The 22,976-nt window shown below is 53.2% G+C and overlaps 1 protein-coding gene across 3 annotated transcripts in view; it reads left to right on the top strand.

The window, feature by feature from the left end:
* Positions 1-22,976, top strand: part of SRL (sarcalumenin) — a 38,227-nt gene that overhangs the window by 5,850 nt on the left and 9,401 nt on the right. Inside the window, exons 2-3 of one of the 3 annotated variants that reach the window (XM_064592462.1) lie at positions 20,038-21,081; positions 22,758-22,859. In XM_064592462.1, the coding sequence (XP_064448532.1) occupies positions 20,038-21,081; positions 22,758-22,859 (1,146 nt within the window). Of the gene's footprint in view, positions 1-8,752; positions 8,849-20,037; positions 21,082-22,757; positions 22,860-22,976 lie in introns of all 3 variants that reach the window. The other 2 variants (XM_064592464.1, XM_064592463.1) reach the window with 2 other exon arrangements.

Below are 22,976 nucleotides of genomic sequence, written 5' to 3'. Positions count from 1 at the left end.
AGGGACCTGTCCATGCTTGTCACTTCCTCATCCTCGCAGAGGGCTCCCAAGCAGCCTTTCCTGAGTGGCCTGGTCTCAGAGTTGGGGGCTTGGGCAGCAGAACCTGTTCCTGCCTCTGAAAGTGCGGAGTTGTTAGGAGGTCAGCCGTTCATACCCCAGCCAGGCCTTGCAAGAGCCTCCTCTCCAGGGCCCTCAAGCTCTTCCTAGTTGTGTGGAGAGGAGGCTGCCCCACGCTGCCCAGAGGGCGGGCGTGCCCAGGGGCCTGATTCTGAAGACCAGGGGACCATGGTGCCTTTGGGCAGCTCCTGCCTGGTGCCATCCCAGGAGCCATCCTTCCTGTCTTCCCTGGAACCATGTCATCAGAGCCACACGAAAACATAGTGCTGCTCCTTCTGCTCCAAATCCTGGGGCCCAGGAGGATTTTGGGTGGAATGTTGGCCTTGCTGAGGCAGGCCCCCCAGCTTCATAGCAAGGGTGTTATGCAATAAGAAAAGGCTTTTTTCCTTCCATGCTAGGTGGACCCTCCCCCTGGGGGTCCTTGTCTTTTACAACCTCGACAGCACTGACCCTCTTGTTCTCTGTCAACTCTGAATGCTACAGGGCACAGAGTGGGTGTGGGCTGCGTGGTGAACCCTGGGGAGAGGGAGGGCCCAGTGCAGAGTCCTGGAAAAAGGGGAGACGGGGCCCGCCCTGGGGAGCCCACCCAGGGTTAGGAACAGAATGAATTCATGATTAAGGGTGAGGGGCAGTATGTGGTCAGCAAGTGATATAAGAATGCAACTGGCTGGGGCACCTGGGTGGCTCAGTCGTTGAGTGTCTCTGCCTTCGGCTCAGGTCATGATCCCAGGGTCCTGGGATCGAGCCCTGCATCGGGCTCCCTGCTCCGCGGGAAGCCTGCTTCTCCCTCTCCCACTCCCCCAGCTTGTGTTCCCTCTCTCGCTGTCTCTCTCTGTCAAATAAATAAATAAAATCTTAAAAAAAAAAAAAGAATGCAACTGGCTTATGACCCAGCAATCACACTATGGGGTATTCACCTGGAGAATACAAGTATGAGAAGTCAGAGGGATACATGCTCCCTGATGTTTACGGCAGCATCATATGCAGTAGCCAAGGTATGGAAGCCACCCAAGTGTCCATCGGTAGGTGAATTCATAAAGTATTATATATATATACAATGGAATATTCTTCATCCATAAAAAAGAATGGAATCTTGCCATTTGCAACGACATGGAGGGAGCTAGAGAGTATTATGCTAGGAGAAATAAGTCAGCCAGAGAAAAACAAATACTATATGATTTCATTCATATGTGGAATTTAAGAAACAAAACAAATGAGCAAAGGGAAAATAAGAGAAGGAGAGACAAAGCAAGACACAGACTCTTAACTCTACAGAATAAACTGGTGGTACTGAGGGGGAGAAGTTTGTGTGTGTGGCAGGGGGGTGAAGTAGGTGATGGGGATGAAGGAACGCACCTGTCGTGATGAGCACTGGGTGATGTGTGGAAGTGTAGGATCACTGTATTGTGCGCCGGAAACTAATAGAACACCATGTGAACAAAGTGTGATTGAAAACAAAAACTTAAAAAAGATGTGGGGCACGCAGCGGCAACTGAGAGGAGGAACACAGTGGAGAGAGGTGGGAAAGGTGGGCCAATGGGGACCCCCTCTGAAAAGTCAACTTTCCAGCCCCGAGGCCCTGGCTAGCCACACTCCTCAGGCAGGAATGGGCTGTGTCTCTGCCCCTAGGAGCTGACTTCTATTTGGGGCGATGACACCCAGGGAGAGAAAATGTAAGTACCCCCCGCTCCCCGGGTGGCTCTGGTTGGAGTTCAGAGGAGGGCTAGAAGGTCGGCCTCACAGAGGGGCAGGGTTTCAGCTGGACTGGGAGAAAGGGGACAGTCACTAGACTGTCAGCTCCAAGAGAACAGGGGCTGTGTGTTTATTTAACTGGCTTGCCTCTGCATCAGCACCTAGCATGGTTTCGTGTGGTTCGTAGAAAGTACTAAACAGTGTCAGATGAAGGAGCAGATTTGTGCAGGCAGAGTAGGAAGGTGATCAGAACCAGGAGTGGGGACGCTTCGAGCGTTGTGCTGGCAAGGGTGGGAGGAGCCCAGCTCTGGCGTGGTTGTGGGGCTCCTGTTGGGGGGATCAGACACCCTGGTGGGCAAAGGGTCTGGAATGCTAAGCCAGGTGGCTCTCCCTGGGCCCTCAGCATACCCTAGCCCCTCCCCTTCTCCCTCTCAGATATTTTTGGATCCTTCTAGAGCAGGGACTGCATTCTGAGCTCAAACAGGTGCAGGCAAAGTCTGGCCTGGAGTTCTGGGCCCGTAGGAAGTGGGTTGTGTTGGGAGCTCAGCCCAGAACCAGGCCGGGGGAGAGCCCTGGGGTTTGGGAGCCCCCTCCGTGCTCCCTCCCCCAACCAGCTCACTGCCAAAGCTGGGCCCCTGGTCCTCTTCCAAGTGGCCATTCCGTTAGGATCTCAGCCAGCCCAGTTGTCCCCCATAGAATTTTCCCTAGATGGCAATAGGTATAGACTGGACAAAGCCGTTGCCTTGGAAACCGTGCCTCTGAGGGCACCTGGTCCCATAGCTGCCTGCCCTGTGCATCTGTGCCCGCCAGAGGGGCTTCTCTTGTTTTGTCCCTGCATTTCCTCCTACCCTCTATGTCAGCTGGTAGAAGACCACTTATTTCTCTAGCTTATTCCAGGAGGTCAAGACACCAGGAAGGGGTCTGGAAAGATTGGAGAAGGGTCATAGCCCTTGCCATGGGTCTGGGTACAGGCTGTGACAAGGATAGAAGCCCAGGGGCAAATCCACCTTTCTCCTGACTTTTCCTGCCTCAGTTTCCTTTCTGAATCGGTAGTTAGGCCAGCAGCCTCTTCATCTGGAGCCCTGTCACCCGAGGCCGCCCACCCGGGGTTGCAGGACAGACAGCCTGCAGAGGGGCGGGGACAGTACGGCAAGCCCACAGGAACCGAGTACAGAGCAAGCACCGGCTTTGCCACAAATTCGCCACCAAGCCCCTTCCCATTTTGCACCTGTTTTTTTGCTCATAAAGCAGGATAATAATACTTGCCCTATTTACAGCATGGGGTTGTTACATGACTAAATTTTAAACATGGCTATCAGATGCTTAACGTGTTTTTGCTATCAGATACTTTTTAAGGTTGGAAGGACTATGGCAGTAATTATAGGCTGTCGCTGCTATCCCATTGGCTTGACATCTGCCACAGGTTTCCTCAAATATCATGAAACATGAATAATCAAGGGAATCCATCCATATCTCTGCCCCTTCTCAGGGCTGTTAATATCCTTCGGATTCTCTGTCCTCAAAAGAGCTTACGAACCAGGAGGGGAGAGAGTCCCCGCTCATGACAGGAATAGGGAACCATGTAAGGCACATGTAATCAGGGGCTAAAAATAAGTAGCCTGAGTGTGCAGAGAAGGGGAGCAGGTGGGACAGGCCTGGGGCCACGGGGCTGGTGGCAGCCCCAGCGGCTTAGTGGGAGAGGGGTCGGGAAGATCTCGTGGGGCCAGGCTTCAGTGCTGTTCCTGTGTTATTTTCCTGGGGCCACCATAACAAACGACCACAAACTGGGTGCCTTCAAACAACAGAAATTTAACCTCTCATAGTTCTGGAGGCCGGAAGTTAGACACGGAGGGGTTGGCAGGGCCCTGCTCCCTCTGAAGGCTCTATAGGAGGATCCTTCCTGCCTCCTCCAGCTTCTGGTAGATTCAGTCCGTCCTCGGCGTTCCTTGGCTTGTAGATGCATCTCTCCAGGCTCTGCCTCTGTGTCCTCACGTGGCCTCTTCTCTATGTCTCCGTGTGTCCTCTCCTCTTCTTGTAAGGACACCAGTCATTGGACTTAGGGTCCATCCTAATGCAGTATGGCCTCATCTTAATTACATCTGCCCAGACCCTATTTCCAAATAGCGTCCCCTTCTAAGGTTCCTGCTGGATGTGAATTGCGGGGAAGGGACACTCTTCAACCTCTCTGGCTCCTTAGCCTCGGACCCGACAGTTGAGCCGCTGCTGGCTCTGAACGTGAAGTTCCCGTCTGTCTCCTGGCTGGTGGTCCTCTGCTGGGCGCAAATCGCACCTGTTTCCTTGGCCCTCTCTTTGGCCTCACAGCCCACGCAATTGCTCCAGCAGCTTGGAGCTCTGCTGACACACCCAGCCCAAGTGTGTTGAATGGGTGAATGGACAACGGGCCGGGGGCAGGCAGTTCCAGGAGGCTGCCCAGCCTAGCGCTGGTGCTGGGGAGGCTGGTGGGGGCAGTTCTCCAGCTCCTTGTTGGGTGTGCTCAGGTACAGAGCCCGTTGGAGTAGGCCTGTCCTAGGGGCCAGGGGCTCTGGTTCTCGGCTGGTTGTGTGACGGAGAGAGCCGCAGGCCGAGAAGCCAGCGACTCAGGCCTGGCAGCGTTAGGCCCAGTTCTCCTGCGTGAGTACCCGTGCCCAGCCCCTCAGAGTCCCCGGTCCAGCTGCAGCGGGAGAGTGAGCAGGACACGGAGGTGCCTCCCCATCCTCTGAGGGCCTAACCCCTTGGAAAGAGAACTTCTGGGTGTGTCCACTGCCGGTGTCATGTCATCCCGGCATGTCTGCCTTTCTGCTTCCTCCTCTCCAGCGCAGGAGCACCCAGCTGAAAGGGCGGGTATCTGGGTCTCCTCACAACAGACTTAGGGGTCCCCAGGCCAGAGGCAGCTCTAGAAGCTGGTGGCTGTAGCTCTGTTTCCCTTTCTGTGGTTTGTCATGGTGGTTCTGGAGGAGAGCAGGGATGGGGACAGGTCTCCAGGGTCTGCTGGCCTTTCTAGAAAAGCTTACTGGTGAATGCCGTCTGGGTTCCTAGCCTGGCATTCCTCGCTCTCCTCTGTCTGGCTTGTCCCATCTTCCTGACCACTTGCCTTGGCTCCTGCAACGACTGACCCCAAATGCCCTACCACTCAAGGAGCTCCTGGGGTCCCCATCCCTGCCCACTGCTGAGACTGTTGCCACAAGGCGAGTTCTCTCTTCATGCCCGCCCACATCCCCCTCTAATTAGATGCCTTGTGTTTAGGAGGAGGGTCTTCACTTCAGGAATCCAGTTCATGATTATCACAACAACCTTCTGAGCTGGTAAGGCAGCTACTCCTATGACCCTCTGATCACAAAAAAATAGGCCTGCACAGGTTAAATGACTTGACCCATGGGTACTTCTCTGGTTCTGAATCCCAGTCTTGAATCTCCTCTCTTCTGGAACTCTCTGCCACCGAGTGGAGGGAAGGCCTTACATTTTGCCACCACCATCCATCCATCCATCCATCCACCCATCCACCCACCCATCCAATGGCTGTCCAAGGTGCTGGGATACAAAATCTCTGATGAGGAAACCAAATAAGTAAGTTATTTAGTTTATTGGACTATTTTAGGTGCAGTGGAGAAGAAGACTATGTTGGGGAGGAGGAAGGCTAGTTGGGAGACAGTATCACCAGGGGTGGCAGGAGAAGGCCTTGCCAGGAAGGTGACAAGGAGCCAAGTCTTAGGGAGGAGAGGGGAGTGCCAGGTGGCTGTGTGGGGAGAGCGTTCCTTGCAGAAAGCACCGTGAGCACAGGGGGGCAGGAGGCCTGGAGTGCTTGCTCCCCAAAGAGCAAGCCTGTGTGGAGGAGGGAGCGATGGAGCGTGTGCAGAGGAGGGGAGGGCATGGAGCTCAGGGAGGGGCTGTTTCACATCCCAGGTAAGAGGTGACAGGCTGGGAGTGGGAGAAATGATTAGACAGCATAGATTTTGAAGGCAGACAACAGGTTTAGCTCAGGTTTTGGAGAAAGAAAGGAACCAAAAACACTTTATCTTTTTTTTTTTTTTATTCTTATGTTAATCCCCATACATTACATCATTAGTTTTAGATGAAGTGTTCCACGATTCATTGTTTGTGCATAACATGCAGTGCTCCATGCAGAATGTGCCCTCCTCAATACCCACCACCAGGCTAACCCATCCTCCCATCCCCCTCCCCTCTAGAACCCTCAGTTTGTTTTTCAGAGTCCATCGTCTTTCATGGTTCATCTACCCCTCTGATTTCCCCCGCTTCATTCTTCCCCTTCCGCTACCTTCTTCTTCTTCTTTTTTTTTCTTAACATATATTGCATTATTTGTTTCAGAGGTACAGATCTGAGATTCAACAGTCTTGCACAATTCACAGCGCTTACCAGAGCACATACCCTCCCCAGTGTCTATCACCCAGTCACCCCATCCCTCCCACCCCACCCCCCACTCCAGCAACCCTCAGTCTCTTTCCTGCAATTAAGAATTCCTCATATCAGTGAGATCATATGATACATGTCTTTCTCTGTTTGACTTATTTCACTCAACATAATACCCTCCAGTTCCATCCACGTCGTTGCAAATGGCAAGATCTCATTCCTTTTGATGGCTGCATAATATTCCATTGTATATATATACCACCTATTCTTTATCCATTCATCTGTCGATGGACATCTTGGCTCTTTCCACAGTTTGGCTATTGTGGACATTGCTGCTATAAACATCGGGGTGCACGTACCCCTTTGGATCCCTACTTTTGTATCTTTGGGGTAAATACCCAGTAGTGCAATTGCTGGATCATATGGTAGCTCTATTTTCAACTTTTTGAGGAACCTCCATACAGTTTTCCAGAGTGGCTGCACCAGCTTGCATTCCCACCAACAGTGTAGGAGGGTTCCCCTTTCTCCGCATCCCCGCCAACATCTGTTTCCTGACTTGTTAATTTTAGCCATTCTGACTGGTGTGAGGTGGTATCTCATTGAGGTTTTGATTTGGATTTCCCTGATGCCGAGTGATATTGAGCACTTTTTCATGTGTCTGTTGGCCATTTGGATGTCTTCTTTGGAAAAATGTCTGTTCATGTCTTCTGCCCATTTCTTGATTGGATTCTTTATTCTTTGGGTGTTGAGTTTGATGAGTTCTTTATAGATTTTGGATACTAGCCCTTTATCTGATATGTCATTTGCAAATATCTTCTCCCATTCTGTCGGTTGTCTTTTGGTTTTGTTGACTGTTTCCTTTGCTTTGCAAAAGCTTTTTATCTTGATGAAGTCCCAATAGTTCATTTTTGCCCTTGCTTCCCTTGCCTTTGGCGATGTTTCTAGGAAAAAGTTGCTTCGGCTGAGGTCAAAGAGGTTGCTGCCAACACTTTATCTTTTTTTTTAAAATAGCTTTATTGTGGGGTGCCTGGGTGGCTCAGTCGTTAAACATCTGCCTTCGGCTCAGGTCATGATCCCAGGGTCCTGGGATCGAGCCCCGCATCGGGCTCCCTGCTCGCCGGGAAGCCTGCTTCTCCCTCTCCCACTCCCCCTGCTTGTGTTCCCTCTCTCGCTGTGTCTCTCTCTGTCAAATAAATAAATACAATAAAAAAATAGCTTTATTGAGATATAATTCAAATATATGTAATATGCCTATTTGAAGTGTGCAATTCAGTAGTTTTTTTTTTTTTTTACTATTTATTTATTTAACATATAATGTATTATTTGTTTCAGAGGTACAGGTCTGTGATTCATCAGTCGTACACAGTTCACAGTGCTCACCATAACACATACCCTCCCCAATGTCCAGTAGTTTTTAAGTGTATTCACAGATACGTGCAACCATCAGCAAGTCAATTTTAGAACATTTTTTTATCACCCCCCAAAAGAAGCTGTGTCCTTGTCACTCCTCACTCCTCACAAGCTTGCCCCGGCGGCCCCTGGCCACCACTAATCTGCTTTCTATCTCTATGCATTTCCCTCTTCTAGGCTTTCATATAAATGGAACCACATTGTATGTGGCCTCTTGTGTCCGTCTTCTCTCACTGAGCATCATGTCTCCATGGTTCACCCACCTTGTAGCAGGTGTCTGGACCTCATTCCTTCTTATGCGACTGAGTAACAAAGAATGAATATTCATTGAATAATACTCCATAAGGAATGAATATACATTGAATAATAATAATAACATTCATTAAATAATACTTCATTGATAGATCACATTTTGTTTATCCATTCATCAGATGATGGACATTTGAGTTGTTTCCACTTTTTGGCTCTTGTGAGTAATGCTTCTGTGAACATCGATGTACACCATCGTTTTTTTTTTTTTTTAATATTTATTTACTTGAGAGAGAGAGAGAGAGAGAGGAGATGCACGAGTGGGAGGGGCAGAGGGAGAGGGAGAGAGAGAGAATCTCAAGCAGACTCCCCACTGAGTGTGGAGCCCTATGTGGAGCTTGATCCCACGACCCTGAGATCACAACCTGAGCTGAAATCAAGAGTCAGATGCTTAACTAACTGAACCACCCAGGCACTCCCAATGTATACATACCTGTGTGGAGATGTGTTTTGGGAGATTTTGTCTTATTACTTTTTTTTTTAAAGATTTTATTTATTTGAGAGAGTGCATGTGCGTGCACAAGCGGGGGCATGGGAGGGGCACAGGGAGAAGGAGAAGCAGACTCCCTGGCTGAGCAGGGAGCCCGATGTGGGCCTCAATCCCAGGACCCTGAGATCATGACCCGAGCCAAAGGCAGACACTTAACTGACTAAGCCGCCCAGGTGCCCTGGGAGATTTTGTCTTAATATTAGAAATACTTTACATGTTTCCTTTTTTTTTTTTTGTAACTAAACCCTATGCCCAACATGTGACTAGAACTCATGACCCCAAGACCAAGAGTCACACGCTCCACCGACTGAGCCAGCCAGGCACCCCTAGAAATACCTTATACTTTTCTAGTATTATTTGGCTTTCAGAACTCTATCACCTGTCATTTGAGCCTCCCACTATCTGGCACATAGTAGGCGCTCCATCATCAATAGCTGTGGAATGAAGGCACCACAAATCTGGAGGTGGGTAGGCTGCTATTTTTTTTTTTTTTCACTTTATTACTGATGGAACAGGCACAGAAGAGTTGAAATACTTGCTCAAGTCTCCACTGCCTATTAGGAGAGCAACTTTGGCCCCTAACTCTGTCCTTCTGTCTTTCTCTTCCTCCCTGAGAGTCCCAGGGTCCCAGGACTGCTCCCGGAACCGGGCAGCTCTGCCTGAGCACCAGGCTCCCTTCCCACAGGCAGCTTCCTCGAGGTCTCCCACCACCAGACACATCTGTGCTCTTCTCCGCAGGGTAGCAAGGCTGGCTAGACCCCAGACCCGTAATGTCCCCAGAGTGAGGGGCATCAGCCTTGTTCCCCTCCTCATGTGGAGTGTGATTCAGTGGGTTTGAGGAATGGCCCAGGAATGGACCTTTTAACTAAACTTCTCTGTGAGCCCTTTGCAAATGGCCTTGAGCCACATCTTGAGAAGGGCTGACCCGGGGAGGCGGCTCATCACTGTCTGGTGCTCTCAGGGCATCCAATAGGTGTTTGCTGTGCTGGGGTATCTGCCAGGCCCCAGGCTGGACACCTGCAATCCCACTTTGTAGGACCTGGCCCCGGGGGGCTTATCGTGCATGGGGATATAGTTAAAAAGGCTGCCACATAGGGTGACAAGTGCTGTAGGAACACAGAGCAGAAACACTTCAGTCCTGAGGGGCCCGGGGAGGCCTCCCAGGGGTGAGCTGGAATTAGCCAGGTCCAGGCAGTGGGGGAGTGGACGACAGTGAGGCTGGAGCTCGGGGAGACTGGTTGGAAATGCATGGAGACTGAAAGCGGTTTCTCAGAGAACTCTGCAGGTGCTCTTTGTGTGAGTCTGGTGCTCAGGGCTTTCTTAGGCCCTGGGGGGACATGAAGAGGCTTTGGGTCTACCTCTTGCCCCAGAGTCAGTGACAACCGAGGAGGGAAGATCGGACACATGCACACCCCCCGAAGGTCACAGCCACACGGGGCTGGGGCTGTGTCACTTGGCTCGGTGTGGATGGTCATGGACCCTGAGTCAGTTGAGGTGAGGGGACCCATGTGGCCTGGAGGGGTGAGAAGCAGGGGACATCATGGAGGCAGCAGGCTGTAGGCTGGCAAGAGGGAGCAAGTGCGGCTGGACCTGAGGAGAGGCGGGAGGGCATTCCAGGCAGGCGGCGGTGTGGCCGTCGGGACCTCTTATGGGTTGGATTAAGGCAGGTTGAAGTCCTAACTTATAGTACCTCCAAATGTGGCTTTATTTGGAAATAGGTTCCTTGCAGATGTAGTGAGTTAATCTTACTGGAGCCCTTAGATGTGAAGGAGAAGAGATGCAGAATAATGACGCAGGGAGAAGGCCGTGTGCCATGGAGGTAGAGATTGGAGACGCACGTGGATGAGCCAGGGACTGCCGGGAGCCACCAGAAGCTGAAGAGGCAGGAAGGAGTTTCCCCTAGCGCCTTTGGTGGGAGCACGTCCCTGCCGACCCTGATTTTGGACTTTTGGCCTCCAGAACTGTGGGACAATACATTAATTTCCTTCCTCCCTCCCTCCCTCCCTCCTTCCAGTGTTCAGTTAGTTTCAGGTGTACAATATAGTGATTCAGAAGGCTTCCCTGACCGTGAATTGAAACATTTCTACTGCTTTAAGCTGCTCAGGTTGTGCTTTGTTACAGTAGGCACAGAAACGGGCTTTGGTGCAGGGTTTGGGGCCCTGGTCCTGCCCGGCTGGCAGGCAGGCAGGCCTCTGGCTGGAGCTCCTCAGATGTGGCCTGTGTGGAGCCCTTGGTGTTGATCAGGAAGGGTCATCCCGGGGACAGTGAGTGCGGAATGTTCACTTGCTCTTGCCCCGCCCTCTGGCCTGCCCTTGGCTTTGACCTGCTTCTCCCCAGGGGAGCCCCGTGGGAACTAGAATTCCGCTCGCCCTGACCTGCATGGTCACCAGGCTGCTGAAGGAAAAGAAAGCTCTGGGTGACAAGAGCCTTGGTTGGTTTCAGTGTTTGAAGAGACAAGACGAGAGCTCAGGCCCTTGGTAACACTAACGCCACCAAGAAGGAAGCCGCTCTTGGGTTTGATTGCCTGAAATGATTTCTCCTCTGGGGTGGGGATGTTCAGAGGGGGAGCTCTGAGGGAGGGACAGAGCCACCTCTCACTGGGAAAGCGTGGCCCACGTGTCTGAGGTTCAGTGGGCTAGACCACTTGAGGATACAAACCGGGAAGCCTGTTCCCTGGGGAGACATGGGATTTCTAGAATGTTCTACCACAGAGCCGCCTGGATATTCTTTGCCTGTGGTGTTCCAAGCTCTGAAGTGCTTGAGAGGCTTAGGGAGTTTGTACCGTCCATGGAGCAGCAAGCGGGCAGAGGTCTTCTTCCTTTTCCCTCGTGACCCAGACTCTGGAAGCCTCTTCTGGCTGGTCTTTTTTGGCCTCTGCAGTCCTGAACTCAGAAGCTAAGAGCTGATCTCATGTAGCTTTTGTGGAACCAGCTGACCTTTGTCCCCTGGTGACGGGACAGTGAGCCCCTCCTTGCATTCTCCTCCCTGTAACACCAGAGCACCCGGAGTCATGGGGAATGCGGGGCTGGGCCAAGCGTCCATGGCCTCCTCGAGCTTGAACCTTACCCCAGTCCTTCCCAGAATCTCCATTGAGAGCTGTGCTCGGGGACCCAGCCTGATGTCAGAGCCCTCGGCTGGCCCTTGAGATGCTATGCCTTATATAGGAACAACGGGGGGAACAGATGGGCGATCCCAGGAGTCCTGGGTCTCAGGGAGGGGGTGAGGGGTCCAGGGACTTTGTGTTTATGTTCAGCTTTTTTTAAAAGATTTTATTTATTTACTTCACAGAGAGAGATAGCGAGAGCAGGAACACAAGCAGGGGGAGTGGGAGAGGGAGAAGCAGGCTTCCCACTGAGCAGGGAGCTTGATGTGGGGCTCGATCCCCGAACCCTGGGATCATGACCTGAGCCGAAGGCAGACGCTTAACGACTGAGCCACTCAGGCGCCCCTGTGTTCATCTTTGCCCCCAGCTCAGTAGGCAGCTTCCAGCAGGCTCGGTCACCTCCGCTGTGACATGAGTGAGTTGGGCTAGTTAATTTCTAAGTTTCCTTCCAGTGCTACAAACCTCCAATGCAAAAATAACCAAAACAAGATGAAGTTTGGGACCATGAGTGTGAGAACCCAGGAGTGGAGCCCATCTGTTGCGAACTTGGTGAAGCCCTTTGGGAGAGAAGGTGGAAAGATCTGCATCTTGGCATCTGGATAGCAGTTTTGCTGGAAGGGTCTTTGGGCCGGAGCATACAGGGCAACACACGGGGCAGAATAGTCATGTTTTCGCTGCTCTAGCCTCTGCCCTTGGCTTGATCTTCCTCCATAACCTTCTCTGAGCAGACTGGGGGGCAAACAGCTTCTCTGCGGCTGGAGGTGAGATCTGCTAAGGACGCCTTCTGAGCAGGTGTGGGGGAGGCCAGGTACCGCTAACAGGGGCGAAGGGCCCGCCTGTGGTTGCACAGACCCTTCAAAGCTGCAACAACATTAGCTCTGATTTCAGCCGAGCAGGGCAAGCGAAGCGCCACTCAAGCGGAGCTAGAACCACTCTTGCTCCATCTCTGTGGCTCGGTCAAAGCTACTTTCTCAAGGCCCGAGTCATTTCTGAAGCGCTTATTGCTTTGCTCCCTGGGCTCGCTTATTCCAAGGACAATGAAGACACGTTGGCACAGTGGTGGCTTCAGCTGCAGCGTTGCCACTTCTGAGAGCTGCCACTTCCTCCAGGCAGAGCCTCTCACCTGTTCTCAGATGCACGCAGCCCACAAGTGCGTCTGCTTAGGCATCCTCCTGGGGTGCATTTGTGCTGGGGGCAACATGCATGGTCACCTCCCTTCCGTGGTGGATGGAAGGAGTCTGGGAGGTTGGGGGCGAGGAAGCTGTGCATGGCCTTGTTTCTGGGTGAGTCAGGGCTGACTGGAAGTGGGGGTCAGTCACCACAGGAGTCAACATGGGGCTCAGCAGGACCAGATCTGGGCCCCAAGAGTGTTGACAGCTGAGGCCCATTCCTGTCCCAGGCCAGCTGGAACCTCATGGAAAAAATCAGGTTACCTCCAGCATGTCCACAACTCCTTGTCTGAGCTGCTTCTGGCTGGGAGAAGGGGAGTAAGGAGAAGGAGCCCCAGGCAGAAAGACTGTTCTGGCCCACTGACCGACCCCCCAGAAACAGAGGGTTGGAACGGGTGGAGTGAAGGTGAGCCAGCTTGGCGCCTGTCCGAAGCTTGTTCTGTTTTGGCCCACTCAGTGAACTTGGGATTTGGCCTGGCATCTTTGCTCTTCTAGGAAATTAGTATTATTATATCTGACATTGAAAGATGCTTTTAAACATCATCCGGGGCTTAAAATACTTTGAAGGGGATAGCAAAGGAGGTATTATTACCCGCATTTTTTTTTTTTTTAAGATTTCATTTATTTATTTGAGACAGAGAGAGACAGAGAGCACATGAGAGGGGGGAGGGTCAGAGGGAGAAGCAGGCTCCCTGCCGAGCAGGGAGCCCGATGCGGGACTCGATCCCGGGACTCCAGGACCATGACTTGAGCCGAAGGTAGTCGCTCAACCAACTGAGCCACCCAGGCGCCCCATTACCCGCATTTTATGGATGAATGGAGTTGCTGCAGGGGGACTGAGGACCAAGGTCACACTGCTGGTTAGTGAGACACGGAGGAGCTCTCCTAACTTCTGACCCCATCCAGGGACCGGTCTGGGTCTGGGTCTCGTGGCAGAGGGCAGCCCCGAGATGTGGTCCTGGCCCAGGCTGGGCAAAGTGTCAAATCCATTTCCAAAGCTCAAGAATCAAGCAGACCCCGCCCTGCTTCCATGCCTTGGGGATGCGGTGGGTCTGGTAAGTCATTGCTCCCCTCACTTGCAAGCCCAGGTGGCTCTGGCTGGAACTCAGGGCAGCCATCTGACCAGGACCTCCGGGAGCCACACTCCCAGTAGGTCTCTCCCCGGGTGACCAAAACTCAACCATCAGCCCTCCCAGAGGTCATCCTCCAGACTCCAGGGAGACTCCACGTCTTTGGGTGGGGAGGGCCAGCCACCTGTCTCGGGATCTAGCGTGTACCTTTCCCTCCTGCCTTCCCTCTCCCGCCCAGATCTGCCCCTCTGAATGGAGGAAGTATTGTCCAATGACTCCTACAAGGGTTTCTGTCCACTTCAGGCAGGGCTGATCTCTGGGAAAACTGGGTTTTCCACAGGCTATCCCTTTAATAATTGAGTCACACCGAGGGGTGAAGACTTCAGGTTTTACTTCTTCCAGAAGTATTTGCCTTTGGAAAGTGAGTGCTCATCTGCATTCATGAATCCTCTGGGCATTAGCAACAAGAACGTGTATATGTGATGGTTGTGGGATTGTAGGTGATTTCTTTCCATAGCCCCCAAAGCAAGAGTTCCCAGGAATTAGGGATGGGGAAGAGGGGAGTGGAGTTCTGTCAATTTTCTGGACTTTATGGGTTAAAAGCAATTGTCTTGAAGTCTAAATCCTTTTAAAGGGAGGAGGAAGAGGATGGACTAAGAAGCTGGCTCACCCCCTCTCCTTTCTGGGGGTTGGTGGCCTGGTGCCAGGAAAGCCGATGAGGCTCAGTTGGTGAAGAGCTGGCTTCTAAAACCAGCTCACGGCTGATTGGTTTAACCAGCCCTGTGGCCTTGGGGCAGCCACTCCTCAGAGTTTTAGGCTGCTGATTAGTGAAATCAAACCACTTGGTCTGGTCTGTGAGGGGGTCCCTTTTGACGCCTAATCCCATGGTTCTCTCTGATTGGTGCCCTCGTCATTGTGTCCTGTCCCCTGGGTGAATCATTTTGGGGCTGGAGTCCAGCTGGGGACTAGCTGTCCTGGTGGGATTAACCTTGACTTTAGCAGCTTGGCTGGGAGGACAAAGAACCTTCCCAGGATGGCTGCTTTGCCCACTGTGCCCTGGGTCCCTTGTCTGGGGGGAAAGAGGTAAAGGCCAACCAAATGGCGAGAGAGAGGGTCCTGGGGTTATGGGAGGATGTGGACACTTCCTTTCTAGGGTCCTCAGCATGGGCATCTGCAAAGCTGTCTGAAGCCTCATCCAAAAAGCCAAAGAACAAGGGGCCCTGAGTGGTGAACATTTACTCTGTAAATAAGGTCAAGAAAAAAATGTGACCCCCAAAGAAGCTGCTGACCATTGGCCCAGTCCAGGAGTGTTCAGAGACAAGATCAAGGACGCGGGAGGGGTCTGCCACTCTGGATCTGCAAACTCTTTCTGAAGGGCTCTCAGCTGCACTTGAGGCACGACCGATGAGCTGTCTGTGTGTTTGGGTGAAGGACAGCCTGGTGAAAGACCTGGGACCCTCTGGATGCAAGACTGGTGTTCCTGACTCCTGGATACAGATGTGTCCAAGGCTAGAACTAGAAAGTGATTGTCCCCCTGGGGCCTTATTACGGATGACTCATCTGCGTAACTGTGTATGCGTGACCGCCAAAGATATTTTGCCTGTGTGTGACTTGGACTCCGTAGTTTCAAATGGATGAAAAGACACATGGAGGATAACCTTGGCAGAGCCTTAGAAACATGTGCTAAGGAGTCTTGGACAGGTGGGATTGAGTTACCTTCTATTCCGTGGAGGCACTGAATAAATTCAGCACCTAGAGGTGGGATCAGAACAGGTCAGCCAAACAAAATCTCGGGTTCTGACCTTTCTTCTCCCGATCTCCAGCTTCAACACAGACTCCCTGACACCTGGCACTGAGGGTGGCTCAGAGCAGTGGTTCTCAAATGTTGGTGCTCGTTAGCATCACCTTCTGCAACACGCAGCTTCACGCTGTCCCGTCCTTGGAGACTGGGCGTCTGTGCTTAGAAAGCCCCGCAGGTCTTGGGTGCCGCCCGCACGTGGCCAGGGAGCTCCGCTTGGTTTCTTGGCCCGAGCTCTAGCCCATTCCTGGAATGCTTGTTGGGCAAACAACTTGACTTCCTTGTGTCCGCTTTCTCAGAGGTTAATAGTCCTTGCTTCCCATGACTCAGAGGGCTGCCGGGAGGAGGGAAGGGGAACGTAAAACTGCTTTGGGAAGCGTGAAGTTCTGCGTGAAGGCGAGACACCGCCCAGCTCAGTGCCTGGCACGTGTTGGTCAGCAAAGTCACAGATGCTGTAGTGGGGGCTCCTTGGGCTTTTGGGGAAAATGATCAAGAGGAGGCTAGTGGGATTTTTAGGGATAAGGCAGGAGAGGCAGGAATAGTGGCTGTCATCCCCCATCCTTAGGCCCTCCCCATCCTGTCCCTGGGAGGCACAGACAGATCCAAGGGAAGCACCTGGCAAGAGATAAAGGGGTGGCTGAACCCCAGCTCCTTCATCTTCCCACACCTCTGAGGCACGTCGGTGGAGCCCTAACCTTCATGGGTCGTGATTTGCAAACTCCGTGGGGGCAGAACGAACTGTGGACTGAGAGCCATGAACCTGGGCTCTGTCCCAACCCTACCCTGACCTTGGGAAAGTCTCTAAAGCTCCCTGCCAGAGCTTCCCCCCACTGCACTTGGACTCAGCAAGGCCCCTGGTGACTCCACAGTTCTGAGTCCATGTGGGAAGTGCTTTGGAATGGGTTAGGAGCTGGGGAAAAATCAGGTGTTTTGTTGGTAGTAGAGAGAGGAACTGAGCCTGGAGCCCCTGTTGGGGCTGTGGATGTGGCAAGCTGCCGAAAGGCTGACTCCAAAGATAGCAGAGGCAGTGTCGGGAGAGAAAGCAGAACTGGTTTATGCCATGCTCTGCGCGGCACGCGGGCCTTCCCGTGATCTGTGGGGTTGAGCTGGGGGCTTGCTATTCGTGTAGTCTGATGTAAGCACCCAGGCCTGTCCAGGCCAGGGCGGCTGCCTTGGCAGCACCTGGTACAGCACTGTGAGTCCCGGGGTAGACCAAGACTCATCTTACCAGGCTCCCAACCCTTGCACGGTGCCTGGGGTGCCCTGTGCCCTCCCCCACCTCCTCCAGGGGCCACTAGGGGGCTTCAGCTAGATGTTGGGGAGATCAGGGAGGGAGGGAAGACACTGGATTTAATTTCATGGAATTGAACTGAATTTAATCAGAGGCTCTTGAAACGTCTGACTGCCTCCCAGAGGAGATACCAGGCCCAATGGCACAGCTGCTTCCTGGGGATTGGGCTCTGGGGGCCCAATGGCACCGCTTGTTTCATTGAGAGATTTTCCATCAGAGTTATTTTTAGTCTGGGAAGGAAGGTCACAGGGCATGAAGGCATCACCCTTGGTCTTTTTGCTCCAAATTGCTTGGCAGGTCAGTGACAGCTGGACACTAAATCATAAAAACCAGGGAAGAGTATGGATGTATACACACATACATGCACACATTTGGATTCCTGTCTGGGGCCCAGGAGTGGAAATACACAACAATGTAAAGTTCATGATAAGCCCCCAAAGTCTGGGGTCCTCATCTCCCTTGGGATTATGTAGGCCTTTCAGCCTTACCAGGGACAGAGGGTGTTCTGAGAATATTAGAAACACCACAGGTGGTCAGACCCAGAGTGTGTTCCACCCACCGTCCCCACCATCATCGTCACCACCACCACCACCACCATCCTTACCATCATCATCACCACCATCCCCCTCATCACCACCATCCTCACCATCACCACCATCACCACCGTCACCATCATCATCATCATCACCATCATCATCATCCCTACCATCATCATCATCAATACTAGAGGGCAATAGGGGCCTGTGGAAAGGGCTAGATTCACCAGAGAAGCCTGGACCATTGCTATTCCAAGGGTGAATGCCAAGCCTTGGGTGTCTCATCCAACTTGGGAGCCCCCAGTGGGCACATTAGTAGTTTATTAGTGGTTTATTAGTGGTTTGCAGCTTTGGCTGCCTAGTAGAATTACCCAAGATTTTTTTTTTTTTTTTTTGTTAACGTCACGATGCTGGGGATACAGCCTAATTCAATCAGAACCTCTGAAGTGGCGGGAGGAGTGACACCAAGAACTGGGTGATTCCAGTGTGCAGCCAGTGCCCAGAACCGCTGGGTCAGAGGCATTTTTATCAGGTGGTATAGACCAGTGTTTCTCAAACTAATGTGGAAACGAATCACTGGGGCATCTTGTGAAAATGCAGATTCTGATTCAGTGGGTCTGAGCTGGGGCCCGAGGGTCTGCATCTCTACCAAGCCGCCCGGGTGATGCTGGTTCTGTGGGTGCCCGGACCACGCCCTGAGTAGCATAGGTGTACCACCCCACTGTAGGGCCAGGCAGCCTCTTTTGCTGCTCTGTAGTTAAATGGCTTCAGCCAGTTGCCAGCTGTGTGTTGGGCAAGGCATTCAGTGTCTCAGATTTCAGACCTCTCAGCTGTAAAAATGGGGAGAAGAGTAAGACTTGTCTTCCAGAAGCAAGTGAAATGAAGTAAATCGAGTAAGATCAATTGATGTCTTATTTACATAAAATGCTTAAGCATTGCCTGGCATACTGAATAATTGTACAAATGTGTCTTATATGAGATATATTACATGTATCTTGCTGCTCAGAGACTGTCAGTCTCTGGGTTTAACCAATTTCCTGCAGTAGATTTTTCTCTAGGGAGTTGGGGGTGGGGATGGGGGGATGGAGATGCAGGCAGAAGAATTAACAGATAAGGAAAGAAAATTTTAATGGGTAATATGCAGCTCTTCCCCAGAGGGACCAGAGATTCTTATTGTACCCAGATGTCACCACAGACCTCTTCATGGCACTTTCTGTGGGCTGGGCACTGGGGAACACAGGGAGGATTATTAACTCCTTGGCTCCTGTAGTCCAGACGTGGAGAGAAGGTGTATGCAGGGAGGGGCGAGGTCCCAGTGAGAAGGGGTTCCCCTGTGCACCCCTGAACACAGGTTGGTGTAGGAGGCCTGGACGAGGAGTAGACGGTTCTGTGTTCCAGTCACCCATTAGCCACCTGTTGTCTTAGGCAAGTCAAAGACTTTCTCTAGACCTTCTGAAATGTGTCTGATGGTAATCAAGGAGATTAGTCGAGGTCGTGAACTGGAAAGAGTCCTATCAGTGTAAGCCGCTCCTTTATAAATAAAGGCACCCGAATTTCCTCTTTCTGAATTTGACAGCAGGTTGCTGCTGTGGGGAGAAAATATTTGTTATTGGCCTCTGGAGGTTGCCCCAGCTTTCAGGGAACAAGGTGGGTGGGTACCCTGAGGCAAGAGGGGCACCCCAAGATGTGGTTTTTCTTTGTGGGAGGCAGAGATGGCTGTCCCCAGCGGAGGTAGGATGACACTTCCTCAGAAAGCATCTTTGTGAGTTAAGGCAGTCCCCGGGGCTGTCTCAGCTACCCCAAGGCAGGGGGCCAGTCCTCCCTCGTCCCCCTCCTGGAGCCTCCTCCTTAAATAGGTCCCAGCCTGGGTAGGAGGGGACAGAAGGCATAGAACCCATCCTCTCCCCTAGCCCCATTTTGCACATAAATCCCACTTATCCCCTGACAGAGGTCTCTGGCACAGACTAGGTCTCCCCCTCACTCCTGCTCTGCTCTCTCTGTGCCCTCAGCTCTCTTGGTAAAGCCATGGGCCCTTAGAAGGGGATCCTCTCGGGAAGGGTTTGGCTAGGGCCACCCGGAAGGCCTAGCCCTGCCCGTTTTGGGTATCTCCTCCTCCTCAGGCCATGTTCCCTCTAATTTAAGCTAGCAAGGCCAGCAAATGCCTGCCCTTAAGGGGACAGAGTTGGATGTGTGACTTAATAAGGCCGAGAGCCACAAGTAATCCCCTAAGTACTTGCCCTGTAACCTGAGATGATCTGGCCCGAACACACCTGTTTTCACTCCTTTGCTGATAGCAGTATAAAAAGCATGCCGGTTAATGACTCTAGGAACTGACGAGGGGGTGGAATGTCCAAGCATCTGTCCTATCGTGGAAAGATCTCCTGGTGAGCCTGGCTGCACGTGCCTGCCGCAAGGGATCCCTGAGTTTCCCTCCTTGTGGTGATCAGGACCCAGTGGAGGCTTGAGAGGTGGGGCTCTCGGGGCAGCTCAGCCGCTCACTCCCCGAGGGATGGACAGTGGGTAGGAGGGAGGCCGAGTAACACCCGCTCTGCTTGCCTCAGAAGACCAGGGAGGGAGGTCCACATCTCACTCCCGGAGGACAGGAGCTAGGTTGTGTTAGACTCTTTAGAGAAGCGGAGTGAGTGCCAACCCTGTGAAACTGACCAATGGTGTTCTAATCATTTAGAACTGCAAGTTTCCGCTTCGGGTGGCACAGAAGATGTTGGCAATTTGTTGGAGAATCATTTCTCTGCTGGAGAAGCAAGTCTAGAGGAGAAGGAAAGGGCGCTTTATGCAGAGGCGGCCCCTCGAGAGAAGACCCTGCTCCTTCACTCCCCGGATGGCAGGGAGGCTGAGAGCTCGGAGCAGACAGCCGCTGGGGACCCTGCCGGTGACGGCCCAGGCTCTGGTCCTGAAGTCAGCCTCTCCAATTCCTCAGCCTCAGAGTCAGCTGCCCCTGGGGACCCTGCGGGGTCTGGGGAGGAAGAAGTGGGCCCACTCGGAGCCAGCACCATTCCAACAGAAGGGGAGGGCGGGCCTGGAGAAGAGCTGGGATTGGGAAAGGGCCCAGGACAGGAAGGGGCTGCCGGGGAGGCCAAAGGGCAGGCTGGGAGTGGCTTGGTCCCTGAGGAAGCTGAGGAGGTCCGAGGGGACCACCCTGCGCAGGGGGCAGCAGGAGGGACTGCACAGCCGGAAGTCTTGGGAGCTTCTCCTGGCATGGAGGTCACGGAGGTCCACGCCCCTGAGACACGACAGGAGGACAGCCCAGGGCCTGATTGGGAGCCAGAAGTGCCAGATGGAGTCTTGGACATGGACACAGAAACCAAGGAAGGGGCCGAGGACCGGGGGGAGCCCAGCCCCAGCCCAGCCTCGGAGACCGGCCATGCACAGAGCTCCGAGGCAGGGGGCGCCCAGGAGGACCACCCCCCCGAGGGCCAGGCACCAGGGCTAACCGAGGAGGGCCTGGACGAGGCCTCCTCTGAAGAAGAGAGTGGTGACCATAGTGGAGGCGAGGAAGGAGGAGCTCCATCAGAAGAAGAATCTGAGGAGGAGAGTGGTGATGGGGAGAGTTCAGAAGAAGCAGGGGATGCTTCGGAGGAAGCCGAGGAACCCCAGGAAGCAGCAGGAACTAAGAGCCCTGGAGATGACGAGGGGACCCAGCTGAGCTCCGAGGAATTAAATACAGGGCCCGAGGGGGACGAGGCAGAGGAGTCTAAGGAGGGGCCTCAGGGTAGGGGATCACCAGGATAGCTCTCAGCACTCTTCTTGGAAGACCTGTGTGTGGTGGGACAGGCAGGGGCAGGGTGGGGCGGGAGAACACCCAGCCAGCTCCGGGTTTGCTGGGTGGAGGCCCCGGCCACGATGCCTGGCCCATGGGGTGCCTTTGGGCCGCTCATGAGCCACTAAACCCTGTTGGGAGGGACCAGTGGGAGGCTGCACCATGTAGGGCCCAGAATAACCTGGTCACTTCCAAGTGAGGCCCTCTGGAGCCTCCCTGTTAGGGTCCCTCAATCTACTTTAATGTGGGCCAGTGCCTTAACCTGAAGGACATGGGACACAGTGGCAGGTTTTGGGGCCCTGTGGTGGCAGGCTGGTGGAGAAAGGTGTGGGTATGGTGTGTTCTGGAGCTCCCTGGGTTCTCCCCTTGAAGACTAGGCTGGGTCCGGTGGGGTGGACGGGGACCAGGGTCAGGATGGTGATAAGAAATCTCAGGCTGGCTGGGACTGATGTCCTGCAGGACTGGGGGATGGGGCACAGGGGAGGGCAGGGCCATCACTGGAGATGTAGTGCATCCTAAGGATGGCCCGCGCCCCCCCAGGCCACATCCGAATATGCTGGCCTGGACCAAGAGCGGCCTTCAGGATGGAGGACCTGAGCTCAGTCCTCACTTTCCAGCATGGCTCCCCCACAGATTTCCTTGCAGGATTTAGTTTCCACACTGCTTATTGGGCACTTGCACCCTCCACAAGGGGAAGGGCCTGCAGCCAGCCACTGGCTCCCCTTTTCCCCTGTTCCTTCTGTGCTGCGTCTGGGGTTGGGCTGCCCCGGCAGATCTTGGTGGAGAATCACATTCCTGAGGTGTTGCATGAGGCACAGTGATTCTTCTCTGCTCCCATCCCTTGTCGAACTGGTCTCCCCTGCCCCTCATGCCCAAGTCCATCCCACTCGGTAGGCCTACAATGTGGACACCCCTCCTTGGGAGCCTGCAGGGGTTCACCAGGGCATCTCCCACTTGGTCAGAAGCGAGGGTTGCCCTCCCCCACTCTGGCCCAAGACATCCAGCTGCAGCTCCTCCCACCCAAGCCCCATAGTAGCCTGTGTGATCCTGATAAAATGCTCATTTTTGTCAGGTCAGCTGTTTGCTTAGAGCCCCTCCCCGGCTGCCAGTGCTCCTAGGAAGTAACGCAGACTCCTATAAACGGGTCCTGTCTCTTGCCCCCATCTTACCTCCTGAACTCCTCCCCTCTGATCTCAGCTCCCAGGGAGGGTTTCTGACTCCCCAGCTGAGATTTCGTAGGCACACACCTTAGGCCCCCATAGCTTCTGGAATCTTTCCTGCCATAGCCACAACACTGACTGTAATTATCACCTTACTTTCAAGATGATTTCTCCCCCGAAAACTCCGCAAGGGCAGGAGCTATGTCTGTTTTGGGCACCACTGCATTCCTAGCATGGAGCTCAGTCCTGACCCATGGTGGGTACTCAGTCCGTATTTGTTGAATACGTGAAATGGATCATGGAATTTAGCAGAAGTTGAGTTTGGATTTTCAGAGTCTCCTCGAGACAGAACTCGGTTCAGCTGAACTTGGCAAGCCTTCCTGCAGCACTTCCTTATGCCCTTTCCTGCAAAGAGCAAAGCCCGGCTCTTAGCTTTGCCCTAACGCTGCTCTGTGCTTCTCTCCCCAGAAGAGGCAGAGGATGTGAGTGAAGAAGCCCCGATGAGGGACCGCTCCCACATTGAGAAAACTCTGATGCTGAATGAGGACAAGCCAGTGGATGATTACTCTGGTAACCAGAGGAAGGACTTGGGACTGGGGCTGGGTCCAGGGCTGGGCTCTGAGGCCGGCAGGTCCCCAGGGCTGAGAGCCCTGGAGATGGGGGGCTCTGTGGAAGAGGCTCCCAGAG

Source organism: Mirounga angustirostris, unplaced genomic scaffold (genome assembly GCF_029215605.1).
Source record: "Mirounga angustirostris isolate CCGP_5_RB_7025 unplaced genomic scaffold, mMirAng1.0.hap1 SCAF_5, whole genome shotgun sequence".
NCBI classification, from domain to species: domain Eukaryota; kingdom Metazoa; phylum Chordata; class Mammalia; order Carnivora; family Phocidae; genus Mirounga; species Mirounga angustirostris.
The sequence above is the reverse complement of the archived record's forward strand: the minus strand, read 5'-3'. Positions and strand labels throughout refer to the sequence as shown.